General features: G+C 45.4%; 2 protein-coding genes across 3 annotated transcripts; one reads left to right on the top strand and one right to left on the bottom strand.

Annotated features, from left to right (window-relative positions):
* Positions 1 to 182: 182 nt before the first annotated feature.
* Positions 183 to 5,629, bottom strand: slbp2 (stem-loop binding protein 2). 2 transcript variants are annotated; one of them, XM_054736949.2, is made up of 9 exons: positions 5,498 to 5,629; positions 4,485 to 4,640; positions 4,237 to 4,317; positions 4,008 to 4,085; positions 3,704 to 3,847; positions 3,442 to 3,627; positions 2,630 to 2,777; positions 2,325 to 2,454; positions 183 to 735 (listed from the first exon to the last, which is right to left on the bottom strand). In XM_054736949.2, the coding sequence occupies exons 1-9, from the start codon at positions 5,548 to 5,550 to the stop codon at positions 671 to 673; spliced, it is 1,041 nt and encodes a 346-aa protein (XP_054592924.2). In that variant the 5' UTR covers positions 5,551 to 5,629; the 3' UTR covers positions 183 to 670. The 2 variants fall into 2 exon arrangements, with proteins under 2 accessions (XP_054592924.2, XP_015830812.3); XM_015975326.3 differs by having other exon boundaries at positions 4,237 to 4,314.
* A 2,122-nt stretch (positions 5,630 to 7,751) lies between these two features.
* Positions 7,752 to 10,779, top strand: zmat2 (zinc finger, matrin-type 2). The gene is made up of 6 exons (XM_015975325.3): positions 7,752 to 7,862; positions 8,926 to 9,025; positions 9,141 to 9,264; positions 9,354 to 9,427; positions 9,547 to 9,692; positions 10,164 to 10,779. Exons 1-6 carry the CDS (start codon positions 7,845 to 7,847, stop codon positions 10,305 to 10,307), a joined length of 606 nt encoding a protein of 201 aa, XP_015830811.1. The 5' UTR covers positions 7,752 to 7,844; the 3' UTR covers positions 10,308 to 10,779.
* Positions 10,780 to 14,699: the final 3,920 nt, after the last annotated feature.

Here is a 14,699-nt window from a genome sequence, read left to right as displayed (position 1 = left end):
AGGACATTTAACGTATCTTAGTGCTGCTGTTTGTCAGTTTTGTTTTTCCAAGCGCCCGTGTTACCCAAATATTTTTTAATATTCATTTTGATTCTTACATGAAATTCATTTGTATGATTTGTGTTTTACAAACTCAGTCCCCCGTTTCCATCCAGTTTTGGGGATTAAAGATCAGATCAGCCTTTAATTTTAGAATACTTTATTTAAATCTTTATTATCAAGTTTGATTTATTTCAAGTAGCACAAAGTAAAACAAACACACACAAAGCAACAGCCGGCTCTCTCCACTGATCAGGAGCTTTGTTTTTAAGAAAAAACATGGCGGCATGTGAGGAGGAGAAGCCGATCCAGACAGCAGAGCACCAACGTGATGGTGGACCAGAGTGAAGCTTCAGGAACAGTTGACATTTTTCCCCTCAGTGCAGACTTACAGGTGACAAGTGCAGTTTGACAGAAAAAAGTGCAATCAACAATATCAGTGTCCAGCTGTCCAACCTTCCTCCTGTCCTCGGGATGGACACAAAGGATGAAGGGAGCTCAGTCCAGGGATGGACCACATCCCTGCAGTCAATCTTAAAAGACAAAACCGGATCCTCAAAAACTACAAAACACTTTCAGGATGAACACGAAGTCAGAGGGTCCCCAGGTGGGTTCAGTAGTCCCCTTCAGATCAGTACGGATTCCAGAACAGCTGATCCGAAAACGCCGGAACCTGCTGGTCATCAGAGCCAAAGTCTGTTAAAGAGAGGAGCTGGGTCAGAGGTCACGTGTTCAGCAACAGATCCTAGAGGAGTACTAAACCGTTTGTCATCTCCGAGTTTAGCTCAAAGCTTCCTGAACAGCCTCTGTTCAGAGAAATGGTGAATATCCAGAGGCTGATGAACAGCTGGTTTGAGTTTAGACCGATTTACACTTTTCCGTCTGCGTGGGTACAGAGACACGTAGACATGACCAACTTTAGCTACAGCTTGTGATTGGCCAGGATGCAGCTTACTTTAAGAGAAACTGTGCAAGTTTTTTATATTTCGAAATCTTTCTTGAGCCAGCCCTCATCGCCCCCTGTGGCCAGATTATCCCACTTGCCAGTTTTTCCGGGACTTGGGAAAAAAAATTGAACATAGCTGTCGCTGCGTCTGGCTTCAGCTCATCGCTTGCACGTTTTAGATCATGAACACAGCCGATTTGTTTAAGGAGGAATCACTGTTAGCTGAAACGTCTCCCAGCGTTCCGAAGTGTCGGTTTAAAGACGAACGCACAACGAAAAGATGGCTTTGGTTTCGCTTCTACAAACGGAAACTAGGGGGTAATACAAGCAAGCAAAACTGCCTAGTCTCCCTCTAATTTTGTCATCAGCACAGCCATTGGCCTCCAAAAAACCCCCAAAAGATTTAGCAGCTGGGATGGAACGGATCGAAGCCTCGGAAAGGTCACCTGTGGCTGAAGGAACAAACATTTTATTTGTGGATGGAATTTAAGAAATGTGGGTTTAGAGGTAGTGATCGCACGAAGAGGGGGAGGACAACCAGGGACTAATTTGCCCGTGTTAAATACAAAATAGTAAATGAACGTAAAGGACAGCAGCAGCTCAGAAGGTTGCAGGTTCGATCCCGGCTGTAACCAGAGAATGCTGCTTTTGTGTCTTTGGGCAAGACACTTAAACCGCCTTGCCTGCTGGTGGCCGGAGGGACTGGTGGCAGTGCATCCCAGGGCAGCTGTGGCTACATCGTAGCTCATCACCACCAGCGTGTGAATGGCTGTGATGGGAAACCTTGGGGGGGGGGCTATTTCCTATCGTGGACCAGATACATGACTAACGGTGGCAGGATGCCCCACAAAGCGCGGCGCCCTCTGGCAGGGAATTGCTTTCCAACACTCAAGCTGATGAAATCTAAGAGTAAACATCTCCGCCAGTGCGTGTGCGCGACTCGAGCTGATGGAAGTGTAAACCAGGAAGTGTAAACCAGGAAGTGTAAACCAGGCTTTGGATCAGAGTGTTGCGGTTGTCCAAGTTCAGCTACTATCGTATTGGTTAAGATGAGGCCGTTTCAGGAACACTGGCAGATGATCTAATGCTTTAACATACAGGAAGTGTCTGGATATTCAGTCGTAGCCAACTTAAGACAAATGAAACACACTAGCCGTTAGCTTATCAATCCTGAGGGATGTAAAACATTTGCTCCAAACAACTTCAGAATGTTCCAACTGTCCCCTTAAGAATCTCCATGATGCCCTCAAGTGGTCAAAAGCAGCTACTACTCCCGTTAAAACAAATGTTCAATTCATCTAAAGTTTAATTGTTTGAATAAACGTCTACTCGCCCTCACCTGGAGCGCGGTCGGTCTCCATCAGGGAGCAGAGCCAGTCGTTCATGTCATCTTCAGGAGTCACCTGACACCTGTGGGAGGAGCTTAAGCCAGGAGGAGACCGAAGAGGCCGGCGGCTCGTTTCTAGACGCTGAAACAGTATAGATAAACCAGGTAAGGGGTTTTACAAGCAGAAAACCTTTTAATGTCAAGTCCTGACTTCGTCTAACGAGGAGAGTCAAGCATGGGTCCAACCAATGTTCACTTTCATCTAAAGTGCTGATCGTTCAGACCGATTTTAAACGTTTAACTGTGTCCCTCATTACCGGGGACAGCGAGACAGTCCAAACTCCGGGAATCTCCACTGGCCGAGGAGACACCGAGGATGCTTCGGAGGCTGCAGGAGTCTCCTTTTCTCTCTGCTCGTCTCCATCCTCACACAGGTCCGACGTCATCTTTGCCAGCTGGCTCTGCCTGAAATAAAAATCAGGAACGTTAGATGAATCCAGTCTATTCAACACGGACGGAGGATGAAGGTTTGGGATTCAAAAAGTGTATGACTCGATCCAGGCCCCCCAGGGGGGCCACTAGAGGGCAGCATAAACAGGAAGTAGAGCTTTTAGAGTCCATGGCCCAATCCCAATACACACATTGTGCCTTTCAGCAGAGTGCACTTGGACAAAGTGTGCAGTAAGGCCTCGAGTGCGTGGTGCACAAGTGTGCAAATAATTGACGAACAGAGACGGGGAGCATCGAGTCGCTGACCACAACGCATGCTGGGATGCTGGTCACTGAAGTTTTTTTAAAAGCTTTAAAACTTGACAACTTTCAAAACAATTGAAATTTTAAGTCATTGCTGCTTTGTCTAAGACATCCAGAGCATCAAGTAGTCGTCCTAAAATGAACCAATTTCATTAAAAAAAAAAATTTCCAGAAAAGGCACTTGAGCGAGTCCACTTCACCCAAGTCTGCAACCATTGTAGACTTGGGTGGAGGGGCGTGTAGTTCCACACCTGAGAATCGGGACACGCCGCACTGCACCCCTGGTGCGGATCGTGCAGTTGAAGGGTGGAAGTGCAAGTATTGGGATTGGGCCCATGTTGGTCGGAAACCACAAGACCGACTGGGGTCTACCTACAGCTGCTCCACCGGGTCAGGTGTGTCCAAGGCATCTGATTGGTCGCTGACAGGATGGTCGCTGACAGGAGGGTCCCACAGGTGCAGCGCTCGTCTCCACAGACGCACCTGCATGTCCCAGGAACGCCGGCTGTACTTCCTGTACTTGTTAGGAGTAGATGGGTGGAGCTTTGAGTCCCGCAGGTGTCTAAGGATAAAAATCAGGGACACCGAGTATTGGGGGCGGGGCTCATTTCAGGTGTGGTGTCCGATTATTCTCTCACTTTGGGACTTGCTGCAGGTAGTTCTGATAGCCGCTGGTGTTCTTGCCATACTGGATCTGTTTCTGCCGCCTCTTCAGAACCGCGGCATTGGTCTCCGTGTTGGCCGGGTCCGGCAGACGGCCATAGCAGCGGCTGTAGGAGGATCTGCAGGACACAAGGTCAAAATGTCCTCAAGCAATCTGTCTGCAGCAGTCTAGAATCAAGTGTTGGAGCAGGAAACGCATTTTTATCCTTCGTTTCTCCAGACCGACCTGGATTACATCACTCACTAGCAGGTGCAGCCCCAGAGAGACACGTCACTCACCTCCTGTCCACGTCATCCGTCCCCACGGCCACACTGCTGGTGGACACTTTGAGGATGCATCGCTCCAAGATGGACGGCCTGCACAGAGAGACCCAAACCAGACAGAAAAAATAAGTTTCATCCAGTTTAATCCACGCAATTTGGGAAAGTTCAGATGAGCAGTCTAGACTCCTGATTTAGACCAAATAATGGTGAAAGCCCATGTGATGCACGGATGAGATGTTGGGACCTGCGAGGTTTGCTGCCGGCTACTCGTTCTCGTCCTCTCAGGCTGCTGGCAGCAGGAGGAGACAGGGTGGGAGAGACGCTACTGGAAGAGAGAATCCTTAATCAAGTTTGTCTAATAATCAAAACATTTAAGACACAAGTCCAGACACTTCAGTCGTTCCAGCTCCAATTCCCACGGGTTGGATCCAGGACAGGAAGCAAATCCAAACTGCTTCTCTCTGGACCTCACCGTCTTGCTGCACCTCCTACCTGACTAGGCTGTCGTAGACGGAGCTGCAGCCAGGGAGGAGCCATGGTTCAGGGGAGGAGCATCCCAAGGAGGTGGGCCGCAGGTTGGGAACGCCGCCCCACATTGCTTCAGACCAAGCCTTCGCACAAGCACACGACCAGGGGCTGAAACAGAAGCTGACAGCGGAGGTCACAGGTCAACAACTGGTCTTACTGGTGCCCGTCTGTGCTCCATCACACAATCATCCTCATGCTGGTTTAATTACATCCAAACACCAGAGGGCATCAGGATGCACGTAAACAGTAAAGGTAGCATTTGGGTTTCAGTCATGTGGCTTTAGTCCAGTTTGACCCAAACGACTGGAGCGAGTTAAATTAAACCAGCACGAAGATCCTACTTTTTCCCACCTAAAACTACCGCTTCCTTCCTTTAATGGTCCTGAAAATCCACAAAGACCTATGGGAAATACTCTAAAGCATTTCCTTTTTTCTGTTGATTTGTTCTGAGAAGTTTTGGGAAACGTTTGACTTTCATTTAGGAATTTCAGCGCAGAAACCAGGAATGGCTGCTGTGATGGTGGCGTTTCCTTCTCCTGGATGATGGGATCAACTGTGAAACCTGCATGTTCTGCTGAGAACTGCAGGAAAAAGAAGAATGTCAGAATTCCCCCGTTTAGATCCAAGGACCATGACCTCATGGTTCAAATGAGGAATTCAGTTGATTTCTCTCGAGGTCCCATTTGTCTGGAAGACAAAACTCAGGGGAAAATCTCCCAAAGACGGCTTTCATTGAACTTCAGTTCAATTTAAAAATACTTTATTAATCCCAGAGGGAAATTGATTGAGCTTGAGAGAAAGGTGGAACCATCAGAAAGAAGAACCAGCTGGTTGTGCTCTGAAGATCCACTCAAACCCTCCATAAACAGAGCACCACTGCTTGATGCAGCAAAACTGCTTCAGAGTTTAGGTTTGAGTTTAAATAAGAACTTGTAAATCTGAGCCCGACACGAACCTGTTCAGGTTCTGGTTCCTACCTGGAGGACAGCAGCGGGTTCTGGGCTGCAGGTTCTACTCCGCTGGTGGACATTTCTGCTCTTTGAGCTCGGCTCCTGAGGTTCCGACTGGCACGCGCTCGTTCCGCTTTCACAGCCTTTTAATGAGCCGCACCTGTGCCCAGTGGGCGGGGTTTAACAGACCCGTGCACCTGTCTCCACCTCGACCTCTTGGACAAGTAACCACTGAACAGAAACGCGTCAGTCTGCGCCAGACTACGTTTAGGAATACTTTCTCTTTGAAATGTAACATTTGGAAACGTTTATGACGCAACAGACAGACGTCACAGCAGCAGACCGTTTCACCGCATTCATTAAATGTTTCTTAATCTTGAACTTCTACGAAACTTGGAGCTTGTTACATGAAAACGTTACTGATGGAGAGCTTTGAGTGGGCCGGTACGCTCCGGTACCTCTCAGCTAACGGGACCACCGCCGTGAGGCCACGCCCCTTGATGATCAGGGCCGATGATAAAAATGCATCGACCCTCACCTCTCTCTGATAATGTCCTTGGATTTTTATATATATATGGAGGAAAAAGAACACAGCATTGAGAGAAAACCCCTGCTACCTACAGTAAAACATGGTGGTGGTTCCATCATGCTGTGGGCTGTGGCCAGTGCAGGGACTGGGAAATTTGTTAAAATTGAGGGACGCATGTGTAACGTACCAAAGAGTCAATTTTTCACCATCTAATTGACCACAAGATAACCTTTCATTTGCAGACATAAACCCGTTATCTATCTGGCCTCCAAATCCAGAAACTTCTGCTCAGTTCTCTTTTACATACAAGAAAACAGAACTGTCAAGGTCTCCTGCAAAGGTCTTGCAGTCTCTGTGTAAAAGCCAGACTGCTGCTTCCTCACTCTGAAAGCTGGATCTTTCACCAAGACAACGACCCCAAACACGGCTCGATGTCTACTAAGGCATTCATGCAGAGGAACAAGTAAGTCATTCTGGAACTGCACATCGGTGGTTTGAGTTAAGGAGAGCTGTCCATGCTCATAAGTCATCAAACCTGAATGGACTAGAGATGTTTTGTAAAGAAGAGTGATCCAAAATACCTTCAACCACAATCCAGACTCTCATTGGAAGCTATAGGAAGCATTTAGAGGCTGTTGTTTCTGCAAAACATCTACTAAATTTTAAGTTTATTTAGTGTTTGTGGTGCCCAATTTCATGCACCTGCCTAATTTTGCAACAATTATTGCCCATTTTCCTATTTGACATATTTAGCAACTACTTTTAAATGATAAATGATCCACACGTGTATAGCGCCTCTCAGAGTAAGGACTCCAAAGCGCTTTACACTACAGTGTATCATTCATCCATTCACACACACATTCAGATGCTGATGGTGATGAGCTACGATGTAGCCACAGCTGCCCTGGGGCGCACTGACAGAGGTGAGGCTATTGAGCACAGGTGCCACCGGTCCCTCCGACCACCACCAGCAAGCAAGTAGGGTTAAGTGTCTTGCCCAAGGACACAACAGCAAAGTTCTCTGTCCGGAGCCAGGATCGAACCTGCAACCTTCTGATTACTGGACAACCCGCTCAACCTCCTGAGCTGCTGCTGTCCATTGTTTATCGTAACAACCAACATTTTATACAGGAAAATCCTCCAGATTAACAAGTCTGGCCAACCTTTTGCATCCCAGTATATGATGGTGTTTTAGACATTTTCATTTCAATAAAAAAATGAAAATAATATAAATATAAATTAAAATAATACAAACGAGTCGTTTAATATTTTCTACTCAAAGCAGTCTACCGTTGTTGCGTTACATCTAACCGAAAATGAAGTAAACAAATATGTGAAAATAATTATAAAGACACAAATTCAAATCAGTGCTGAAGGACTCTTTTCATCATTTATCTTTTGATCAATAATCAGGCTTCTAGTGTTTTACTCTGTGGTGTCATCGCTGATATGGGCTAACCTTTCAGTATGTTTTTAGTCAGGGCCTTGTATTTACTCTATTATGTTTCTTTTAAATCTTTTAATTCTTTTGACTAATCATTCCTTCCATCTTTTACCTAAATTTTTATTTTGTTGTTTGTTATTTTGGAGTTTTCTTCTTTTTTCCCCCAGCACTTTGGTCAGCTGTCCTGCTGTATTAAATGTGCTTTATAAACAAACCTGGTATGGTAGAAATGTTCGGAATATTGTTTTCCTAAATCTGCAGAATTTTAGTTTCATTTTGTTTTTGTCCAAATTCAGCTGGATTTTATCTCCATATTCACTGTCAAGCCTTGTGACTCCTGCAGGCGGCGCTGTAGTTTATTAAAACACATTGTAGCCGTTTCCGGTCCAAAAATCAACAGAATGGCGTCTGGTAGCGGGGTGAGTTTTTTGCTTTGTTTTAATTTTTTGTGTATTTTATTTCACTAGCTACGTGTGTGGTTGAGTCGACTCTGTTTCTGGGTCATTCTTCTGATCAGCGCCGCTAAAAGCTGCAAATGAAGCCGCTTACAAAGAGCCAGAGCGCCGCCGCAACTAATAGCTAGCTAGCTAACAAACAATAAACTAAACGTGATAGTCAACACTTGTCCGCCTTTCCAGTCTTTTCTATATTTAATTATAACGTCAAGTTGCTATCGTTTGTACTGCCTTGGTTTTATTTGTTGGGTTCAAGCGAAAATGCCACAAAACGTTCGGCTTGTTAGCGTTATCTCCGCTGGCAGCGTCTCCGATAACAACTTCCGCCCTGCCAAAATAAAACGGAAATGGACACCTCAAAACATAATAAAAGACTACGAACAAAATCAAGAGGAATGTATTATTCTTATGTAAGTAAAATGTATGAATTCATAAATAGGTTAATTAGTAATTACGTTTTACTCTGCTCCAACACTTATTCAAACAGTGACCAATATATAATCTAATGTTATGGTACTTTTGAAACGTCAGAAAATGTAAATGTAACTTAAAAACAAAGATAAGATAACGTGTCATTAAGATTTATTCTATTCTGACGGAAACAGCGCAGTGTTAAATAACCTTGAAACCTCACAGATGACTCTCATCGATCCTCGAGGATGTGTGACCATCATGCTAATGACATTTTTGTTTATTCTAACACTTTTATGTTTTTACTGTTGTGACCTTTATCCCCTCTTTCATCTTCGGCAGATTCACAAAGTGATTATTTTCTCTAAAATGCTTTGAATATTCATCAGTTCGTTTTGAGTCGGAGCGGTTCATCCTCCAGCTTTAGTTGAGCTAAAGTATTCTTCTGTCCACACGGCTCGGCATTAACCAGCTGGAGCTACAAGAGGACACCAGCACCTAGTTACCAAAACACTTCCTCGCTTCCTTTTACTCCGAGATCTAATTAACATTCTCTAAGTGGTGTTTTTGCTGGTCAGAGTCCCTCTAGAATTTGATGGTTGGATTTTCTCTCCAGTCCAGTAAAACCGACTTCCGTCGGAAGTGGGACAAAGACGAGTATGAAAACCTCGCTCAGAAGAGACTGGCAGAGGAGCGGGACCGTGAGAGGAGAGATGGTAAGACCACGACTGCTCTTCATTTCACACAATGTGTTTTTTTCCTTAGAAAGTTATTTTATTTAAACATTTGATGAAATGGTGATGGAATCATTAATGAAATCATCCGTTTCAGGAAAAACGGCTCCGCCAGTCAAACGGGACCTGTTGCGCCACCGGGACTACAAGGTGGACTTGGAGTCCAAACTGGGGAAGACCATCGTCATCACCAAGACCACTCCTCAGGCGGAGATGGGCGGGTCAGTTCTGGTCGTTTGAAACTTAACGTGGTCCTGCTGGTCCATCAGCACAGAATTCTAACGCGAGCTTCGTTCTTCATCTGACTCAGATATTACTGCAACGTTTGTGACTGCGTGGTGAAGGACTCCATCAACTTCCTGGATCACATAAACGGCAAAAAACGTGAGTCTGGATACCCGGAAAACACGACAGCAGCCGCGATGCCTCTGCGGGTGCCGACACCTGTGTGTGTGTGCGTGTGTGTGTGTGTGTGTGTGCGTTCGTGCGTGCACGTGCTACAGATCAGAGGAACCTCGGCATGTCGATGCGGGTGGAGCGCTCGTCTTTGGATCAGGTGAAGAAACGGTTTGAGGTGAACAGGAAGAAGCTGGAGGAGAAGCAGAAAGAGTACGACTTTGAGGAGCGCCTGAAGGAGCTACGAGAAGAGGTTAGCATAGAGGCCACGCCTCCTGTGGTCATGTGATTTCATTCTAAAATATTATTGGGTGATGGTCTGATTGGATCATTCCTGAGGGTCTGAAGTAGGCTTTAACTGGAAATCGGCTGAATTTTCTCTCTGACCTTTAACCATAACTCAAGGGATGAGCCGGGGTGGGCGGACAAAAACAGATGAGCTAAAATTCACACCTTCATCTAAACGTTCCAGGCCAGGATGAAAAACTGCATCAGGAGAATTTTCAGGTGCTTTTTTACCCGACCATCTTGAAACTTGTTCTGATGGAGTGTGACTCGATGGTGATCCAGTCCAGGTTGGAGGTTCGGTTCTGACCCTTACGGACCACTCCTCTACAATCAGTTTTGGACTAATTTAGATAATTAGACAGGAGAACAGGCCTCTTTCTTGTTTAGACCCAAAGTACTGGTTTGAGCCCGTTTGTTCTGGTTCTGGTATTGTCAGGAGGAGAAGGCCAAGGCTTACAAGAAGGAGAAGCAGAAGGAGCGGAAGCGGCGGGCCGAGGAGGACGTGGACTTTGAGGAGGATGACGAGATGGCGGCAGTGATGGGTTTCTCAGGGTTCGGCTCGTCTAAGAAGAGTCACTGATCTCAGCTGGACTCTGGTTCCCGCAGGGCTCGAGACCAGGAGGAGAACCCTGATTCGAGCTGCGGTTCGGTCCGGTTCAGACTTCCTTTACAAGCTTTTCTTTTTCTCATCAGCCCCTGCCGGTGTCCGTATGAAAAGTCTCAGTTGTTCTGCAGCCCTCAGGTTAGACAGGAAGTAGGTGTGAACAGGTGTTTCTCACCTGTGACGCTGACAAACACCAGAAGACCAAAAACTGCAGAAAGTTCCTGTTGGACAAAAGTCTGACTAAGATTTTTGTTTTTCTGTTTGTGAAATAAATTATTTATGCTAGAACGTTTTTTATTTCAGGAGTTTGACGTCAGATTTCTCTTTTGAACGACAGAATCAGAACTCTCTCTGGATCCTCTGTTGGAGCGCGGCATGATGGGAAATGACTTAATGCTTTTATTTCTGTAGGGATTATTAATAAACACCATCTATCAAACGTGCAGAATCAGGTTCTGGTTCTTTGGGCTGAATTGTGTCTGATCTTCGGCGCCTTTAAGGTTCCATTCCGAGTTAGTGGCTGAAACTCTAATCAACAGGAAATAGACGAGGAAGTTTGCTGCACTTCCGGCGTCATCACTGCTGATTAAAGACCAGAAACTGAAGCTGTCTGCTTTCCAGTCCCTCGTCGTTTTCTCGCCAACAACTGCTGCTCCATCTGGAGGCTTTAATGGCAGACTGAGGAGATGAGCTAATAGGAGTTGAAGGTACAAACCAGGTGTTTGCTCCTGAGACACCAAGTCAACTCGGATAAACTAATCACATGTAACTGGTAACCGGTTCTGAGATTAATCTAAAACATCAAACCTCCTCAAACAACTAGCAAGATCCTCATGGAAGCTGAGAAGATCTAGAACCGTTATTTATTCTGGGTTCATGTGAGGCTGCAGAATGCTGCCCCACCCCCATCATCACACCACCTTCCCGCTGTAACCACGGGCTCACGCTGACCTGTAGTCTTTAATAAGCTGTTTCTCTTTCTCCACATGAGTGAAAGATCCGCCAAGGTCCAGAGAGAAGCTCTGAACAACCTTCAGAAGTCAGGAGAAATGATCCAGTCCAATTTAGAATACAACTGAAAACTTTGGATCAAAGTTTAAACCAGAAAGATGAAACTCAATCATCTGGACCTCCAGATGTTTCAAACAGGAAGAATCAAGTAACAGATGTTGGATTAAAGCTGGTATGCATGACTGGCTTCAGATTTGCATTCTCACGCCACAGTGGAGACTCGGCAGCTTTGATTCAGCATGTTTATCTTCATGGCTGCTGGTTCAGAGTCATCAGACTCAGGATCAACCTGGGAGCAAGTCCTGATGTTCTTGTTGCTCCACGAAGGCCTCCAGGTCTGCTGGTGGTTCAGGAAGCTGCTCATATGTTTCAATACAAGAATGGAGATAAAAATAGTTTCTGTGCTTGTTGGAGCCAATTACTGCGGAGCGCACTCTGGGAGTGGCTCTACTTAGAGGTTAAAGGTGACCTAATCAAGTGATAGGTGTGTGGCTTTGGAGACAAACAGTTTGCATTGTGGGGTTCCCCAGGGGTCCATTTTAGGGCCGCTTCTTTTTAATCTATATATTTTACCTTTGGCAGCTATTTTCAGAAAATTCGGGGTGAATTATTTCTATGCTGACGACTGCCAGCTGTATGTGGCTTAGAGCCCTGCACTGAAGCCCTAGACCCTCGGGTCGGCCCGGCCCGAGGGTCTAGGGCTTCGGGCCAACGACTGTGTAATTACCTCGGACACGGGCCGGGCGCCTTTATTTTTAATCGAATTCATTTAAAAAATTGAAACACTTAAACGCAGCAGTAGAGCCCTGCGCGGGACTGTTTTCTTCATCCCGCTCCTGCCCGCTCCCGCTGAATTTCTGACCATTACCGCCTGCAACCGCAACGTGTGTGTTACACTCCCGCCCGCACCTGCAGCGTACATGTCTACTCCCGCCCGCAACCGCAAAACTCGGAGAAATTATTACCTCACAATAAAAGAGATGTATTGAGTTTGCGTCCTCAACATGTCATTTTATAGTTTATCCGCTTTCACCGCAGCGCTCCGTTTCAATCAGGCTGTACAGCAGGATTTCCCCTCGTAGCAATATTTTGTCTGACTCTGATTGCTTCATGCTATAGATCGTTGGAAAGCTGCTTTTATGTACTTTTAGGAACCGTTGGAATTATTTGAATCTGATCAGCCATTCAAAAGTTATACAATGGAGCATTTTGGATGACAAACTCGGCATGTCGCTGAATCTGTGTTGTGATTTGTTGCGCTCAAGACGGGGAATCCCATGGATACCATAATGTATTGTATATGCACGAAAAGCCCCATTTTTAATCTTTTCAGCACTTTTGGAATTTTAATGATATCTTGAACTAGAGCAGGGATCGGCAACCCGCGGCTCTTCCATCCATCTGATGCGGCTCTCTGTGCTTGTAAAATAATGAATGGATATTCAAATAAAATGCTTTATATTTTACTGAATTGATTTTATATCTGTAAGTCAATTCTATGTGAGGATTGTCTGCGTAAACCTGAACAGTTCCAACCCGGTCTTACTGTGAGACCGGGTTGGGTCACACTTGTGCGTAATCATATGCGCTTTCTGAGCTGAAGAGGATGTGAGATTCTGGGCTTCTCCTCAGACGGCTCCTGGATGCGTCACACATTGGAGACAGGAACAAGCGCTATTCAGCCAAAGTTTCATAATCAGGGAACATTTTCTAAGTGACAAGTCTCTCTGAGTGACAGGGTTTGGAAAACACTCGCTTCAGTGGGAGGAAGCTTCCCGCATGCGCTCTGGTTCTGCGACGCGCTCCAAGCCAATCTCCCCAACTTCAGCTTGCTGTGCACATATGCGCTGAGAGCGAGCTGTGCTGAGCAGGGCCCAGCTCAGATGTTCAGATGGGAATCTTTACTTGGGTGATTTAGTTACATCTGCAATGTGCATAACGAATAAGATGTCAGATCGTCTGCATGCGTCGGGGTAATTTTTTTCTATTCTTTCTCTGTCAAAATTAACGGTCAAATACGGGAACTATCCAGTCAACACAAGCCCTGCTCTTGGCTGTTTTGTTTTCTTGTGAAAATTGTTGGAAAGAGATCAAATTTAACTTGATTACCACCAGAGCCAGTGCGCCATCATCTCCGTGACGGTAAATGAGGGAAGAACAAATTGATCGGATCCTGCACGTCTTTTAACACATTGGTCAGGATTGACGCACTTCGTTTTCATTTAGTTGGTTAAAAAAAGTCGGGCTGGGCCAGAGAATCCTGAAAACCTTTTCGGGCTGGGGCGCCACCCCCTCAGGCCGGGCCAGACATGGGCTCAGATTTTAGGCCCGTGCAGGGCTCTAATGTGGCTCTTAAAGTATGGAGCTAGGATTGGGACAATATTCAATGTAACTTGTACCAAGTTTTGTAACTTGGAACATGTTTCATGACATGGTTCGTAACTTGTAACTTTAGTTTTCTAACTTGTAATTCTCAATTTGTACTTGTATTTCTTGTTTTGTAACAGGAACATTGTATTTTGTACATGTATTTTTTTATTTTGTAAAATCAAACTTTTATTTTGTACATTTACTACTCAGTTTGTAACATCAAACATTCATTCAGAAACATGAAACTTTCGGTTTTTACCTAGCAGACTTCCAAAATAAAAAAATCAATGTACATGTTTGAAATCAAAACTCTCAAAACACACCTTTCATTCTACAGGTACAAACCTCAAATCTACAGTGTTACAGATCATTTTGTCTCAATTCTAGCGTCGGTGGGAGCATGGACGTAATTTTCACTTTAGAAGTGGGGGGGACACGGGGGGGGGGGGGGGATCTTTACAGTATGCTCTAATGGGAAACAGGCTTCAACACAAGCGGTTGTTTTCTGCTTGGTCCTAGAGCTCAACTAGTGTCAATTTAATATAGCGTAATATTGTTTTTGGATGGTAAAAAGTGCAGGGGTCAAAACTTGACTTTGGAAAAAGTGGGGGGGGACATGTCCCCCCTGTCCCCCCCCCAAAATTACGTCCATGGGTGGGAGGAACTTGGCTACCAATCACGTTTCTCGAATTCCTGTCCAATCATTGGGAGAGGAGGGCAGGGTTCTGTCAGAGCTGTAGAGAGTTACGACACTCTTTGAACTCACCGACTCGTGGTCACGTGGTTCATGGAGCTCTCAGTTCCAAACATTCCAGCGCCAGTCATTTTGAATGGCGTGTGGTGGGACAAATACAAAAAAATTAATATAATCACATTTCCCCTGGCGATTTGTGGTAATTATTGAATGATATTATATATTATATCCTAACTCCTTCACAAAGTAGCCTATTTATATTTTTCTGAGCATTTGTAGGAAGACAAACACCC

This window comes from Nothobranchius furzeri, chromosome 10 (genome assembly GCF_043380555.1).
Source record: "Nothobranchius furzeri strain GRZ-AD chromosome 10, NfurGRZ-RIMD1, whole genome shotgun sequence".
Classification (NCBI taxonomy): domain Eukaryota; kingdom Metazoa; phylum Chordata; class Actinopteri; order Cyprinodontiformes; family Nothobranchiidae; genus Nothobranchius; species Nothobranchius furzeri.
Note: the sequence above shows the minus strand (reverse complement) of the source record. Positions and strands in the feature narration are given on the sequence as shown.